Source organism: Dermacentor variabilis, chromosome 1 (assembly GCF_050947875.1).
Source record: "Dermacentor variabilis isolate Ectoservices chromosome 1, ASM5094787v1, whole genome shotgun sequence".
Classification (NCBI taxonomy): domain Eukaryota; kingdom Metazoa; phylum Arthropoda; class Arachnida; order Ixodida; family Ixodidae; genus Dermacentor; species Dermacentor variabilis.
In genome coordinates, this window is record NC_134568.1 from 197,683,590 (window position 1) to 197,699,661 (window position 16,072).

Here is a 16,072-nt window from a genome sequence, read left to right on the forward strand (position 1 = left end):
CGCTGCAAGTCCAAGCACTGTAGTTGCTTTGTTGCCACTGCCAATCGGTGGTAAGACACGATGGCGCATGCATGTGGAACAGTGGAATGGTGCGCGCAGCTGGTACCAGAAGCATTCGTTGCCACCATGAACCGCATAGTTAGCTGACTTTTTCGGAAGCTTGGAGTGCTTGCATCTAACAGGTTCTCAAACAGGGTGGCTAGATGCAGCTGAACTCAAGGCGCTGCGAACAATAATAATAAAGTATGAAATGCGGGACATTTTTGAACATTTTTGTCTCTTTTGCAGGAGGCAGGACAATAGCCTTCAATGCGGGACAGTCCCACGAGTCGTGGGACATGTGTGCATTGTATAGTAATGGGCATTGGCAGTTATTAATATTGTATGTATTTGCATTCATAAAGACTGGCATGCAGACGTTCACTACTGATCCAAGGTTCTTTCATATCTTCAGTGAATTTTCCAGCCTTATCGTATATAAAATCTAATTTTAGAAATTAGTGGTATTTTATGCAGAATTTCAGTCAGAACTGTTGACCAGGCTTTTCCATTGTAGCAATGCATGAGTATTTTAATACTTGCACGTGAAATGAAACCTGATCACTTTACAGGGAGGTGTGATGCTTTAGGTGAAAGTCTTGTTAGCTTTCATGGCATAAAACTAAATTGAAGCATACTATCATGCTGAAATGAAAAGTACACTCAAGAAGACAACTAGAAGGTGTATTTCAACTTTTACTAGTAGTACTATTATTTATTTATTATTACTATTAGTATGTGCTACACTAATGCATGGTACAAAATTTTTGCAAATTAGGTCTTAGGAAGTTTAATAAATGTCTAGGTTTATTTTGGATGACGAGTGAAATACTCTAGGATCAACTGTAACAAATAAACTAGCATAAAAGGCTGGCTTGCTGTTGAGCAACACATCAGTATGCTCTCTTCACTAAGCCACAATTTTGAAGTTTCAGTTATTACAATAATGATAATTTTGCATTGGGTCAAAGTAGTGTTCTGCTGGTAATCAGTAGGTCATTATTTGTTTCGAAGCTTTAGATGCATATAACAGCATTTATTTATTTCCTTTTTTTTACTATACTTTCAAGTGACAGTTGTCATACACAGCAAGTTGCTTTGTCCTAGTCAATGTTCAAAGTATTAAGTCTGGTGGCATGACCATTAATACATGCATTGCAGTTTCGCAAGCTTGATTAACAACATCCATTTGAGTACTGTACAACTGCACCTAATAATTATTGTTATTGCTTGTTCACACAGCAAGTTGTGTTTTAGTGTGTTAACCTAATACACATACAAGCTAAGCATTAGCTAAGCTAATACAAGCTAAGAATTAAGATAAAATTTATTTGAATGCATTAATGTCAAATTGTCACTTGGTATATTAATGCCAGCATGAATCCTCTGCCCCTGACATCTTGACTATCTCGCTCAAGCCAGGCACCTGAATTATTCTGTGGGAGAAGTGAAGCTAATCCTCTGGCATTCCCAGGTGGTCTCTGTCTTGCTGCTTCTTGGTGTATATGTTGTTACATTGCAAAAGTCGCATATAAAGTTGTATTTACAATATCTACAAGTGAGACAACAATGCATAAAAAAGATGGCTGTTGAGAGCAATTTCATATCTACACATCAAATCATCTTCTGACTGGTGCCACTGTTGGTTGCGCCGTAACATTATTATAAGTCTTTTCTGCAGATACACTGTCAAGCTCATGGTTGTCAAATTGCAGGAGCATGCTGCCATGTCTGAATGAAGTGTGCTTTTGAGGGTCATAACCTATAATCTTATTGTAGCGACACATTCGTTGCAAGCTTTTTATGCATGTTATAAGTCTATCAGCTTGATGAAACATTCATTTTGGTACTTAAGTAAAAAGTGCTTTTGGAGGCTAAAAATAAAGTTTAGGGACCCTTATAGTGGATTCCAGAAAAAGAGACAAAGGAGAAAAACAGATAAAGTGCTGTCTGTTGCTATTCCTTGTCCACATTTTATTTGATGGATTCCTCGCAGTTTAACATGTGCTAATTGCCGCAACAACTTAAGCTACATTGCTCAGTGTAATTATTAATTAATTGGTAGGTTTATGTTGGTGATGTCCTTGTGCCATTTCATCTACAGGCATTTTGTGAGGGTAGCAGTGGAATACGTTTGGAGGACTTTGCACAACTTATCTGGATTCTTCTTGCACTCCCAAAGTCTGCAGCCATGTCAATGTTTCAGAAGATTGACACTGCTGCCCTGGGGCAAATTAACTTTGGTGAGTGCTCCACATTTTATTGTGGCGAACTTGTATAGATACTTATTATGTGAGACATGTATAGCTAGCAATGTTCTTGCCTTGCGGTGTCTTATTTAGTTATTTGAGATAGCCACGAAATAAGTTTCCTGAATATTAGCTTTTAATTTTCCCCATATGCCTGAAACATTGAATAAAGTTTATTATTTTGTGATCTTTGTTAATAAAATCGAATTTCGGTTTACGAAGTTAGTTGTGTGAATAACAGTAGTTCTAAAGAGGTGCTGATTCAGCATCGAATGATTCAGCATGAGTGCTGTCATTGTTCATTGATGCACACACAAAATTAAAAAAATATATAAAAGAAAATGTGAAGTGTTATTAAGTACAAAGTTATAACTTTTCATTGGGTTACTAGTCTATTGTTTCTACTCTTTGGACTTAGTTGACACAGTTGGTCTGGATACATTTTTCATGTCCAGCCCTGTGGCAAAAGTGTTGGTTTACGCAGCCTTAGAAAAATTCAGTTAGAATCTATGTGATTATGAATTGGTGCTGCTATGACTATCACTCTAATAAGCATACCAGTCCAGTAAATGTATGTCTAATGCTAGACCCATTCACAGAAGTTGTCCCAGCATCAGATAGAGGAAGCTTTGAAGTCTTTGACAATTTTTGGGCACTGTCAATCAAAATTGATCAGCCTATCAAATTGCCATGAAATCACACACACACACAAAAATTCAATTGATACATGCACTTGAATTAGAGCTGGTAGGCATCTGTGTGCAGTATAGACCTACCATTTACTACAGTACATCAGAATTTTAGTATTGCACAAATATAGGTGTACAGATATCGCAGCTAGCATGTACCAAGTTTAAGGCAGTCTTTTACGGAAACGAGAACCACATAAGAAAATTGCCTGTATTTGTGATGTTGTCCAGGTGGTCAAGCCGGCAAAAAAATAAAACAAGGCAGTTCTGTTTGGGTCCAACATGCTTTGATTTGTTCTGGTTCAGTTTTAAATTGGCGAATAAAACTTAACAGTTCACGAACGAAGTCAACACAGTAGACTTGATCTTTGGCATATACCATGCTGTTCTACTGCAGGCACGACAGTTGTTTGAACATACCAGTTCTGAAATCTTATTTCAAACTTAAGATCTTTGCAGGTATTCTTCTGCGGGGTTAATTAACTGATGCACCATCAGTGAGTGACAAAATGAAGTTTTGCTTTAGTGAATCACTACCTGTTAACATCTAAAAAGTTCTTAATCGGCTGAAAAAAGGTGTTGATTGGAAATGTGTTTTATTTTACTTTGCCTACTATGCTTTAATAAACCTAGTTCTTTATTCTATTGTTGTGATGTCAAGGAAAGTGGCACTTTAGAGTTTTGTTGCCCATAGGGGATGCAATAGTCAGCAAACCCCCATGCTTTATGCCATTAAGAAAAGGCTTTAGCTCGGGCCCAGCTCTGACGCAGTCTATTCAAATACATGTAAAATGCAAAAATGTCTTTCTGAGATAACCCCTGGGCCAATTTTAATGAAATTTGTTGCATTTGAGAGAGAAAGTTAAATTCTAGTGACTGTTGGAAGCGGAATTTCGATTTGGGGCCTGAATTTTGTTAAAAAGATATTCAAAAATTTCAAAGTATGAAAACAATAGAAGCACGAAGTTTACAAATTAATAGCTCTGCATCAAGAACAGATAGCATGGTTTTGTAAATGGCACCCATTAGATCATTGAAAGCGGACAAATTCAATAGGTCATTTTTTATCTTACGTGAATTTGTTACATTGTGTACAAGGGTTCTGCAAAAGCTATATTTTCATATTACTAAATTTTTTGAGATTTATGTGTAAAATACCAATTTTGTCTGCTTTAGACGGATTATTAGATGCAATTGACAGGATTGGGATATCATTTTTCATAGCTGAGTTAGAGTTGTAAACATGATAGTTTCATTTTCTGAAAATTTTTGATTTTTGCCAATTTTTAGTAAAAAATTAACATAAATAAAAAATTTGAAGCCAACAGTCACTAGATTTTAAGCTTTTCTTTTAAATCCAACAAACCTCGTCAAATTTGGTGCAGTGGTTGCCGAGAAAAACGAATTCTCCTTTTACATGTATTTAGATAGGAGCACCCAAGCTAAAGCTTCCTCTTAACTGTGTCTTGATTCTAGAACACAGGACATATGGGACGTTTTGTAACTGTTATCATTGAAGAGTTGTGGTGCACACAGCCTCTCAACAACTTGTCTGTGTGTACAAGTTTTTATTGGGAACATTATAAATCTTGACCTCACTTGTATGTGGGAGACGGAACTTGTTGCTTTACGTGGTTTTAACCAAAGAAATTTATTACTATGTGGCTACAGCATACACATGCTTCCTCTGTCTTTAACTTGAAATGCTCAGGTCAATATATTTCAAATTGAGTACATAAGTATATACATAAGACTAAGATGAAAAACATTAGGTGATGATGTTCAGTGTACAAAGCAGTGTGCTTATGTATGTTTGTCTTAATATATTTTATGTGATGCTTCGTAAGTGCATGATGAAATTTTAAGCATTTATTTTGCAAACTCGAAAGCAATGTAGAAGTTCTGAATGAATTATTGTGCTTTTTATTGCACGAATGTAAAAATTAGTTTAGTGGCAGGCACTGCAGGCAACTTTTTCAAGCAACTTCATGGTGACTAATATGACAGCTTAAAGGACAAAACAATCAGAAAAATAACACCAACTCTAGTACATGCACAGGGATGACTAGTAGTTTAATACTGAAAAAAATTCTGCAAATTATTTTAACAAACAGTGACGCGCCTCGTTGCTTATACAAGACAATTTGCAGTAAGTAATGAAATAAAAATCTTGTACAAAATTAGTAGGGCAAAGCTGAAGCTTACTAGTGAAAACTTTCAATAACATAAAGAATACGACCACTGCAAGTTTTACTTTTAATGTGTTTAGGGCAATGTTAGGATATGTTCGAATGCCAGCAACACAAGTAGCTGCTGCTCAGTCTATACTAGATTGGGTCACTGGGTATGTGTGCCAGTAGGTGTGTGCCGCTCCTCAATGAATGTCTTTGACTCCAACTTGGGCAACTAGGTATGTGCCACTGGGAATGTGCTGCTCTACAGTGATGAAAAAGATCCCTTAGGTTTCCCCATGACTCACTGGAATTGAACCCACGTTACAAGGGTTCCTCAAACACAGCAACCTGATGCTTTAGCAGACTATGCCACAAATGAACGTCTTTCATGCCAACACTTTAGCAAGCTGTGCTATGAATGAACTGGGTATGTGCCGCTCTTCAATGAACCTCTTGCCAACTTGGGTAAATTGAGTATGTGCCACTGGGTATGTGGCAAGCAAGGGAATAATTCTGTTCGAAGGCACTGGTGCACCATGCTTCTTGTCTCACAGGCCACGCATAGACTTCTTGGCAGCACCACTAGGTGGCACCTCGTGTCCAGAAAGAAACGTGAGAGAGGAGTCCAGTTGCCACATGACATGTTTCTAAGTGTTCGCATGCACCAGTGTGCCATGTATTTTGGAGGCCATGCGAAGGCTTCATGGCGGCGGCACTAGGTGATGTTGAGTATTCTTAAGGAAGCGCAAAAGAGGAGTCCCACTTCAGTACAAGCCTCATAGATAACTCATTTCAACGGTGGCAATATGTGGTTTCGCTATATTGATCCAATGCTAAACGCATTACCGTTGACAGTCATTCTGAGATGGGTTCTGCTTCATTTTTTTTCTTTGAATAATTGTTGCTGGATTTCTTGTGAAATGTCTGCTGTGCTGGAGGAGAACAAAATGAGTGTAGGTACCATATTGTCTCGAATAAAAGTGTACCTCCAAAGACTAATCCTCATCCCCTTGCTTTCCTTCATAATGTGAAGGACTGATATATGAATTGTTTTTAAACATTGGCTGTAGATGTTTACATGGATGTTGTAGCAAAGTCTAAAAAACAGCATCACAAGCAGACTAGCTGAGTAGCCAGATGGATTTCTTGCTGAAGGTGGTCGGTAATACACCTGTCACCCATTCCGTTTCTTTATTGGTAAAACAGGTCAGTGTCGAACGTTCACTATTTTTCTTTACATTCACAATAACTTTCAAGTGTTTATTTGTAGCTCTTCTCTACAAAGATGGAATATTATTGCCGGAACACCTGTGGTGGTCAGCCGCATGCCCCCTTGGGGCACCAGTGCTTATCTTTTTGAGACAGTGACGTTCACTCGCGACAGCACTATAACGGTTGCAAGAATTGTCATGAACCACTCCACTGGTGGCTTGCCACATTCCTTCTGCTACCGCATGTCTTCTGCTCTGCATGTCTTCTGCTCTGCATGTCTCCTGTCATGCATACTTCAACTCTGTGATGGACAGTGGAACATATTGGTCCCACTTTTCAGGGCAACTTCACTGCATTGTAGCAGTGAAATATAACAAATATGACTGAATTTCCTTGCGGAAATATGTTTCGGGGCCTTGTTTGAACATCGTTTAATTCATATTTCTCAATAGGACAGAATGGATGCACCAACTGCTTGCTTCCTTTTCCTTTTCTGCTAGGTTCTTTATTTCTTTCAGTTTTTTTCAAGCCACTACAACAATAAAATGAGTCTATTTTGAGCTAGATTTCTTGTACAAGAGTAAAAGTTGAGAAAAAGGCCAAGGCCATTTTTCTTCATTGAATATACTTATTAAAAATACTCAAGATGTGTACTCCTTGGAGCTGTCTGCTTTTCTGATTTTGGTGGCATTAGGAACGTCAATTTGCCATATCCACTTCTACCAATCAGAAATAATGTGTTTATTAGCCTCATGAACACATCACAGTGGTATATTGTGAGAAATACATAGCATGCTTTGAGGCTTTCGAAAAGCATCTGTTCTTAGATAACTTTTGTGATAATGGGCAGTCCTGACAGGAAATACTGGTACAAAGGGTGCTCAATAAACTTAATGAAAACATGCAAAAAAGCATTGACATGCTGCTTGTATTGTGAACTAGTGTACACAGGCTGCTTTAGATTATTTTATAAGCTGCCACAAGTAAGTAGAAGCAGGTAACAAGGATATGTATGACCTGCTTGATGAAAATGGACTAGATGTATAGTGGGACGCATATAAATCCTGCTTTCTTCTTTTATACTAGATGTTTCTCAGCTTTCAGCTTTGACATTTCACGAGCAATACCGGATCAGTAACATTTGATATGTTCACTTGTGTCCGTTAAAGGGTCAAGGGCTTGCTTGTTAGTGCTGTGAAGCATTTTTTTATACCTGGCGTTTGAGTTACCTGAGCTAATGAATGAATAATAAGGTTGCAACACAACACCAGTCCACTTTTGAAAAGCATTTCCATGAACCCTTCTGAACTCATGACTGCAAGCACCTCAGCCTAGTTGCCCGTATTTGGAAGATACGTATAATCTTTTCTGACTTGTGCATACAACCTGTCTAGTAAGGTGTAACACACTGCTAAGAAGGCATGCTGGCTGTGGAAGGGAAGCTGTTTTTTTTATAGCCTAAATGCATTTCTCGACTCTGCATCACCCAATACTGTGCTTAATTATTTCATTTTGAATCATGCAGTAGCCATTATCTTCTTTAGTTCAATTTGGGTTCAGTTCCAGCCAGAATAATAGTTCAGGCACAGTTTTTGGTTCTTGTTCGGGTTCAGTTTCACACTCTGGTGTTCTTATTATTAGCTGATTAGCAGTGATTAATTTTCATATTAATAATGCTAAGGCACTGCATCAAGATTAGATCTTAGAGTACACTTGAATATAACAGTTTAGTTGTTTATGGTATATATTCGTGTAATGTCCCACTGAAGACGTACACACACAGACACACACACACTAAACTGAATGTAAAGAGTAAAAACTCTTATATGTGGATAAAGGCAAGAGGCTTGCCCCGCTGAAACCGCAAGCAACATGGCATGCATGCCTGTTGGGGCAGTAGCTGGGCCACTCTCGGGGACAGTGCACTGGAAGGTGTGAGTGGTTTGATTTTGAAGACACCTTCATTTGTAGCATGCTTAAGTTGCATGGGGGTAATAAAACTAATGTACTTAAAGAATGAAGAGGAGGATGAGAGCAAAGCAACTCGGGAATGAAACGAAAGCGCAAAAAAAATAAAAAAGTGCAAGGATCATGCACAATTTGTAGGGTTAGCAGAGCTATGCAAGCTGTCACTAATATACTATCTGTGCCGAAATTTGTGTGAAACTGAGAATGTTTTAGAAAACTTTTTTGGGGTCTTCATGTCTAAGATAGAGAATTTGAATGGTAAAAAAAAAAACAAGTACATATAGCAAGGAATAAAAACAGTTTCCTGTTTTTTCCTAAAGCAGCTAAATATTGGCTAAAATTTCAAGCCCCCCAAGAGTAGCAATGTAAAGGTTAAACAAAATGTTGTACAGAAAAGTGACTCCTTTCAGCACAAGAAGTCCTTAAGCGAAAGCAATGATACCAACACAGAATAGGTAGTGCATTAGATTTTGTTTTAGGTGTTTGGTGTTTGGAAACATATAAACTGTGCTTGCTTGTTTGTATAAAACTTGTTTTGATGTCACATTGACTGTAGCAGATCCACTTAATCTTGCATTTCTAGCCATGTGAATAAAATATATTGACAGGCTGTTCATATTTCTACCTGTTCATTGTACAGAATTGCCCTGCGACAGATATTTGTAGCGGATTGTGTGAAACCTAGTTTATGTCCAATGTTCCCTGAAAAAAAAATGTTTTTTTTTATGCCATATGTAGAGAAATGACCAGATTGGGGGGACCTTTACATGTTTTCACATCTTTTACACTGCAAGGAGCGAGTATGTATGAATTAGCTTAGCCACAAGTAGTATATTGACTGGCACTAGCATATTATGCAATGTTAAGATGTTCTCTTGTATACCATTGGCCAAGTTTGCATTATGTATAATTATGCACACAGCGAAAGCCAAGAGGGCAAAGCCCCGCCCAAAGTTGTGTTGTGGCAGCGAAGCTGCTCATTGTGGCACCCTGTGACGGCCGCAGTTCACTATGCTATGCAGCGTGCCGCTGCCATCTTGGAGGCCACGCACAGCAGACGCAGTTATTCACAAATTATTTTTGTCTTTTTGACATCGCAGACATATGTATTTTTCATTTATTTAACTTAAGATTAGCAATTATGTATTATTGAGAATGTTCTTGCATTCACAAAATCGGCCAGTAGGATTGGTGGGTCCAGCTGCTTTTGATGACGCTGCATGATGACATTGCAGAAGCGAGAGCAAGTGATTTTTCGCTGTGTTTGACAGGAGATTGTAATTTCCCTGCTGCATGCAGTGTAGTAATATTTGGCTGACATGTTCGCAGCAGCCTCTACGACAGATTGGCAACATTTTCTTACTGTGTTCAAAAAGCGTTTCAGGGCCCCTTTAATGTGTTTTATTGATGGATGATCAGAATTGGGGCTTGTACTAATAGTTTCTAGTCTTCCTGTCCCTGTTTTACCTCAAGCACCTAGTACCTCATCTCGTAGTTTAAAAATAGTTTCCCATGCAAACACTTTGGAGAGTGCAGTGGTGGGCGAGTAAACTGCACCTCCCTAGCTGTTCATAACACCCTATTACAATATGTTGCACATTGCTTCTGACACAAGTCAAATGACTGCTGTCAAACATGGATTGGTGTATTACCTCTTTTCAGATGACTTCAAGGAATTCATTTCGATGACAAAATGGGCTGATATCTTGGCATCACCATTGGGCAACAGTGACTTACGAGATGGAAACAAGTGTGTGCCAAGCAAAGAAGAGTGATAAGGGACAGTTGCTGTGACTGTAGATACACACTGTGTTTGTTTTCTTTTGTGATTTTTATTGTTTTTAACCAAGAACTGCCAGTTCTCTTTTAGTCAGAAATTTTCAAATGTCATTTGTTTCACTCAGTGTAAGATATTTATATTTTTTATTGTGAGAGACCATTTCCTGCAGAGAGCATTGCCACTATGGTCCATGGAGCCTAGTGCTAGCCACTTAGCAAATGTGGTGGACTTCCTTACATGGGACCAGATGCCATGGGTGCTGGTTTTTAGTCTGTCCCCATTTTGCTTAGTGGAAGCAGTGTAACACAGCATTGCACTTAGTTTTAATATATGTTCTAGGTACATAACGAGCTCCACCCATGACGAAAATGGCTGTAAGTGGTGCACTTACAAGTAATGCGGCCAAAGCATGCAGTGATGCTGGAATGAAATACTACTTGTGCAGCTTTTGCTTGCTGTTCAGCCCAGTTGGCCTTGTAAACTCACCTTTGTAAAAGTGATTGGTAGACCTTTCTAGTGTTGGGTGTTTTGCCTCGTAGGGCTTTTCACCTAGCTATTATTTGTATTTCGATGCCATCTTCTAAGATTGATTGATAAACAAGCAGTTTTTTGGTGATGCTGTGCTTTATAGCACTTGCAGATGCTCTGAGCTTAGCTTCAGTTTGGAAACAGCCATATTTTATTACTGTTTACATCTTGGAAGCTATACCATTACAGCCTACACTATATACCAACATCCTTTTTACATATTGTGGAACTGAGTGTAGTGTATAGCACGGCTTGGTACTGCGGGGCATAAGAAGGAATGCAATGGAAGTAGCAGCCCAGCATGCTTCTTCACTTACACACCAGTTGTATAGCCATACTGCAAACCTTTGCCCTTAAATGATACTTGTAGGCATGGCCGATGTTAGCTGATGGCTGCCTTTAAGCCTCTTTGCTTTGTCTCAATTCAGGGAGCTCACTCATGCTGCAAGTTAGTGACCTGCCTGAATAATACTGACGTGTTTTGTGAATTCTAACATCAAATAATTGAGGCTTTGAAAGACTTTGCAATGCAAAAATAAGTGCACTATGACCATCATGAAGTAGGTTTTTGCTTTCAATGTCTTGTGGTTCATGTTTGTAGATCTTTTTTATCTATTGAAAACATGCAGTAGATGACAAATGCGGAAGTTTGCAAAGTTCAATTGGGCTCTAAGGTATGCCTGAAAAAAAATAAATGCTATGTCACATGCAGTTGCATTGTCACATTGCAGATCACAGAAAGCTACCCCTGAATAAAAATTTGCTAGGTGTTTGAACTTCTGCACCTAAGCTCTTGTGTCACTTGCTTCTGGAGATGTTTGCTGCAGATGTGCATGCTTGCTATCAGTGTGTATTATACGGGAAGCGCTTGAAAAAATGCTGTCGCTGAAGGATTGTTTGGATAATGTGCAGCAGGACCTTAATGAATGCATATAGCGTTCTTCAGATGGAACCAGACCAGGTGATCTTTCTTGCACTGTCATGTGGAAAGCCTGTATGCTGCTTAGCTCAAGCTGCCTTGGCTCAAGCTATGGTTGATGTAAATGTTATTACTGTTTGTTGTCTCAAACTTTGACTGCTTTACTTAGGATTGCCAAAGGCTGCATGGATGAATGTTGTGACTTTGTCAAGCCCATTCAGTAGCTTTTAGGCTGATTCTGGTGTGATGAATCTTGGCCAAATTTGGCAGAAAATGTCGGCTTGTAGCTTATCCTTGTCCCAGTTGTTTTTATCAACTGAGAGGGATCTTTTACGCCCATATTTTTGTACTAGCATTCATCATTGGTGTGCATGAAAGCAAATGCATATACAGGATTTTTTGTTTCAGTGTCAGTGGCTTTATGTTTATTAATGAGATATGCTTTTTTGACTTAAATTTGCTGATTAATTTTGTTGTGACTATAGTGTGGATGGTGACACAGTTGGCTCATAATTTTTTAACATCATACATGTTCATTGTCTGCTAAAAACTTGTTTGCATTAGGTATTTGATGTCTGTGAAGTTGTAATATGATTGTTATTTGTAAAGTATGACAGATTGGGGAAAAGTTGTAATACTACTGATTTTTTATTTATGTCTTTACCAGTCTGCATGCATTATTGTATGGAATTCACTTGTCTGAATGTGGTATGAAAAGTAATTAAAAGTGATTCAACATAAACCACTGCATCTGCCCTCTGTCTTGTTGTGGGCTGTTGGCTCTGGAAGACAATCCGAATTGCTGTCTCCCAGATATTGGGCCTTGCCAATGAGTACGGGAGCTGGACGAGGTTGAGGAGGACATTGAGATGAAAACTGGAGGCTTATTTACATTATTTACAGTAAAGATACAAAGAAATTAACAGTCATAAAGTCATTGCTGGCCGGCAGCAACTCGGACGCTGCGGCCCGTGGCAAGAAGCCCAGAAGAGATGAATGAATGAATGCTCCCTTGCTGCTCCCTTTCTCTGGCTTTTAACCCCTTCGGTGTCTCGAGGTCACGTCCTGTTCGGCCAATTGTCAAGCTCGCTCGGGTGTCGTCATTTTCGGCCAATGGTAGGCGCCCGTGCGAGTGTAAGTCACATTCGGCTCAGAGGGTCACTCCACGGGCTCCACTTTTCCGAGGGATTACTTGTCTCCGGTATTGCCTTCCTGGTCTGCAACTGCCATCACAAAGGCGGATGGGGGGGATCGCTCCCAGGGCTTCACGGTGCATTACAGCCGTTGTTGCCTCACGGCTTGCAAGCGCCGTCATAATAGGCAGATGGGGGTTCCGAGGACTTCACGGTGACTTACAGCAGTCATTTCCTTCGGGTTTCCAAGCGCTCAGCGGTGGGAAGCAGTTTGTTCTCAAATGACCTTTCAGAGCCGCAAAGCATCTTTGCTCGGGAACCAGGTTACTTGGAACCGTGCCAGGCTCCCATTTCATTTTCAGGACGAGTCAAGTAGTGGGACAATAGCTCCACATAAAGGCACACGAGGTGGGGGACGCCAACTTGTTTGGACGTGCTGCGCCTCGAGAACGTGGTAGATGTGCTTCTGCGCTCCTTAATTAGGTGTGACGGCGATTCGAAGTGGTCCGGTGAACTCGAAGAAGGCTCAGGAAAAGGTCCCGTATCTAACAGGGCACCCTTGGCAACAGTAAGATAAAAAAAATATGCACAATCTATGCACAAGGTGGGCAGCAAGGTCATGACCTACTGTAGGGAAATCGGCGCCAGTATTAACAAAGGCTGTTACTTGTTGCCAGTGAGCAAAAATGGTAAAGCCTGCAAATACTATTTTTGGTAGTGTTAGGGCTTGTCGGTTCCATGGTGTCCTGCAGTGGCAGTAATGAGGGCGTTTTGGTGTATTGACAGCATACATGGGACCTTACTGCTTGATGTTGCTGCCTTTGGTTTTCCTGCAGGGATGGTGCCAAGATTTTTCTGTTAGGGATGATTCATGGGCCATCATCACATTGTTCCTACTTACTTTCCAGGATACTGTCACATTAGGTGAACTGGATTCAAGCATCTCTGCTAGTGTCGCAATGCACCCTAAACCAGGAGGAGGGGACACACATTATATGAAAAGAGGCTGTTTAATCAGTGACACGGTTGCAGTTGTTGTTGCCTTATAAAAAGATGGTATATAACCACGATGTATGCTTGGCCAAGGTTGCCATGAGAATAACCTGGCAGGGCTACATCTCGCTAACTAATGCAGTTAATATATACCACCTTTTCTTTAGTATGAAATTTTTTTTTAAAATCACCTGGGACAGATAGTGAAGTTCCGCTTTTCAGGTACGCATACTTCTAGATGAGGCTGATAGTGTACAAGTTATTGCAATGTTCAGATAGGTAATTAAAGAGACGTGCAAATTAACTCTATAATTGTCCACCTTAGAGTGCACACTGCAATTATGAAATTGAAGCTGAGCAGTAATGAAGTCATCATTTCTGCTTAGTAGAAATCCTAAGGCTAAGATTTGAGATAGAAAAGGTGCTACCTAATATTCGTGTTTCAGCTAGTTTCCCAAAAGCCTCCTCCTAGCAGTTCGGGATGATCTTAATTGGAACAGCAGTTCATTTCTTTAGCAGATTTTGGAAACTGATATCGTGAAAGTTAAATTAGCCTGAGCATGTCTGCTAAGCAGACGATTTCACTAATGCGCAGCTTGAATCTTCTAAAGTGACTAATTAAAAAGTTAGTGTCTATCTAATTAGCCACCTGGCCATTTTGTTTTGGCAAGTAATGTTTGCAGCCCTTCAGCTAATCTGCCTAAACATATCTGAGCGTGTAATTTGCGTTATATATTCAAAATAAAAATCTGTTCAAAGAAAAAAACACCATATTACCTATGCATAAAACAGTAAGCACTTGAAAAGTGAACGAACCGATTCATGGCAAACCCAGAAGGCAAAAGAAAATATGCATTGATGATGTTGAAAAAGGGTTTTAGGCATGTCAACCTTCCTGTAGCAGCAATAGGGAGTTTTCGATTAGGGGGACGCAGGGGGGATTAGGGGGACACGTCTGCACATGCGCAGTACCATGGCCCCAAGTGTTAGGGGGCCCCAAATGTTCATGTACCCTTGTCTAAAACTCTCTAATGACTTCGTGTAAAACATACATACAACGACATGCAAATTTCACATAACGTGTTGGAAAAAGTTTTGCACTTACCGCTGCACTGTTCTTGCTCAACTTTTGCAGAAAGATCGCATTTTGGACTCTACATCGTTCAGTGAATGCTTGCCGCAGTTAATTGTCTGATCTTTAAGTAAAAAGTGCAAATTTGCCTTCGTTCTTGGAGATTCGAGCTGATGCCGTGACAACGCAAACATCAACTTGTGTCGCCGCCTGCTGGCAGCTGCAGAAAGCAGCAAGTCAGGCAGGGTTGCCGCGTGTTCCATACTAGAACTATATAAAAAATTTTTTTTTTACATTCCCTGGGAGTAGGCTCCAGAGGAGCGAGCAACATGCGGTAACCCTCCCTGACTGGCTGTTTTCTGTAGCTGCCTGCAGGCGGCGGCAAAAGTTTATGCCTGGTTTTAATGCTTGTGATGTCGCAACAGCAGCTCCTCCAAAACAAAAAGAAAAGAAGAGAAAACGAGAGAGTAGGTTTGGTAATTAGCCCGAAAACACGCAAGTATGGGAGACTGGTGGCGACACTGCTGAGAAGTTCCCGAACCAGCTCGCAGGGACGTCATTGATTTTGGCAGCTTCTGCTTGGGCCTAGTGAATTGTTTATCAGTGAAGATGGACTACATTGAATTCTAAAGGAGTCAAAGGCTGACCTTGGCAAGGTTCCTAAGCTTTTACTGCGCCACAACGACAAAAATAAGAAAAAGTACTTTGAAATCTGTTACGTCACCATGACGCACAGGCACTAGTGTTCCGGCGCGGAATTAAAAACATATGGAAGTCTGGACTTTATTTTCTGTTCTAGTAAAAGAAGCTCCTACCGTGAAATAAACGAAAGCAACATTTTGAAAGACTAATTTATCAGCATAATCGATTTAGTGTTCCTTTGTCGTGTCTCTTTTAAGTGTATATATTCTGGGGTTTTACTTGCCAAAACCACGATCTGATTGTCAGGCTCACTGTAGTGGGGGATCCCGGATTAATTTTGGCCACCTAGCGTTCTTTGACGTGCACCCAATGTGCCTTTCCCGTAAAGGTGAACTTCTACCTTAACTCTACATGCACATTCTAAGAAGTTGAGGACTGCGTAGTGCACTGTTGTGTGCGACAAATAGCCAAGAAATATATTTGTTTAGAATAGATTTTTTAAAATAGGAGAAGGGGGGAAGAGTAGGAGAAACTAAGCAATGTGTATGCATATTTCACCAGCAAGTTAATCACCATGGAAATGCGAAGAAATAGCGTGAAAGGAAAGCATAAACCTAAAGTTTGTGTTTTCTCATGCTTGGTAACCACTACCCCGACATACAGCTATTGATTTT

The 16,072-nt window shown here is 39.9% G+C and overlaps 1 protein-coding gene across 3 annotated transcripts in view; it reads left to right on the top strand.

Annotated features, from left to right (window-relative positions):
• The window catches only part of LPCAT (lysophosphatidylcholine acyltransferase), a 194,751-nt gene extending 182,445 nt beyond the window's left edge, over positions 1-12,306 (top strand). For all 3 annotated transcript variants that reach the window (XM_075702890.1, XM_075702884.1, XM_075702891.1), the window contains 2 exons: positions 2,144-2,282; positions 9,994-12,306. In XM_075702890.1, the coding sequence (XP_075559005.1) occupies positions 2,144-2,282; positions 9,994-10,106 (252 nt within the window). In that variant the 3' untranslated portion in view covers positions 10,107-12,306. The remainder of the gene's footprint in view (positions 1-2,143; positions 2,283-9,993) is intronic.
• The last annotated feature ends 3,766 nt before the right edge of the window (positions 12,307-16,072 follow it).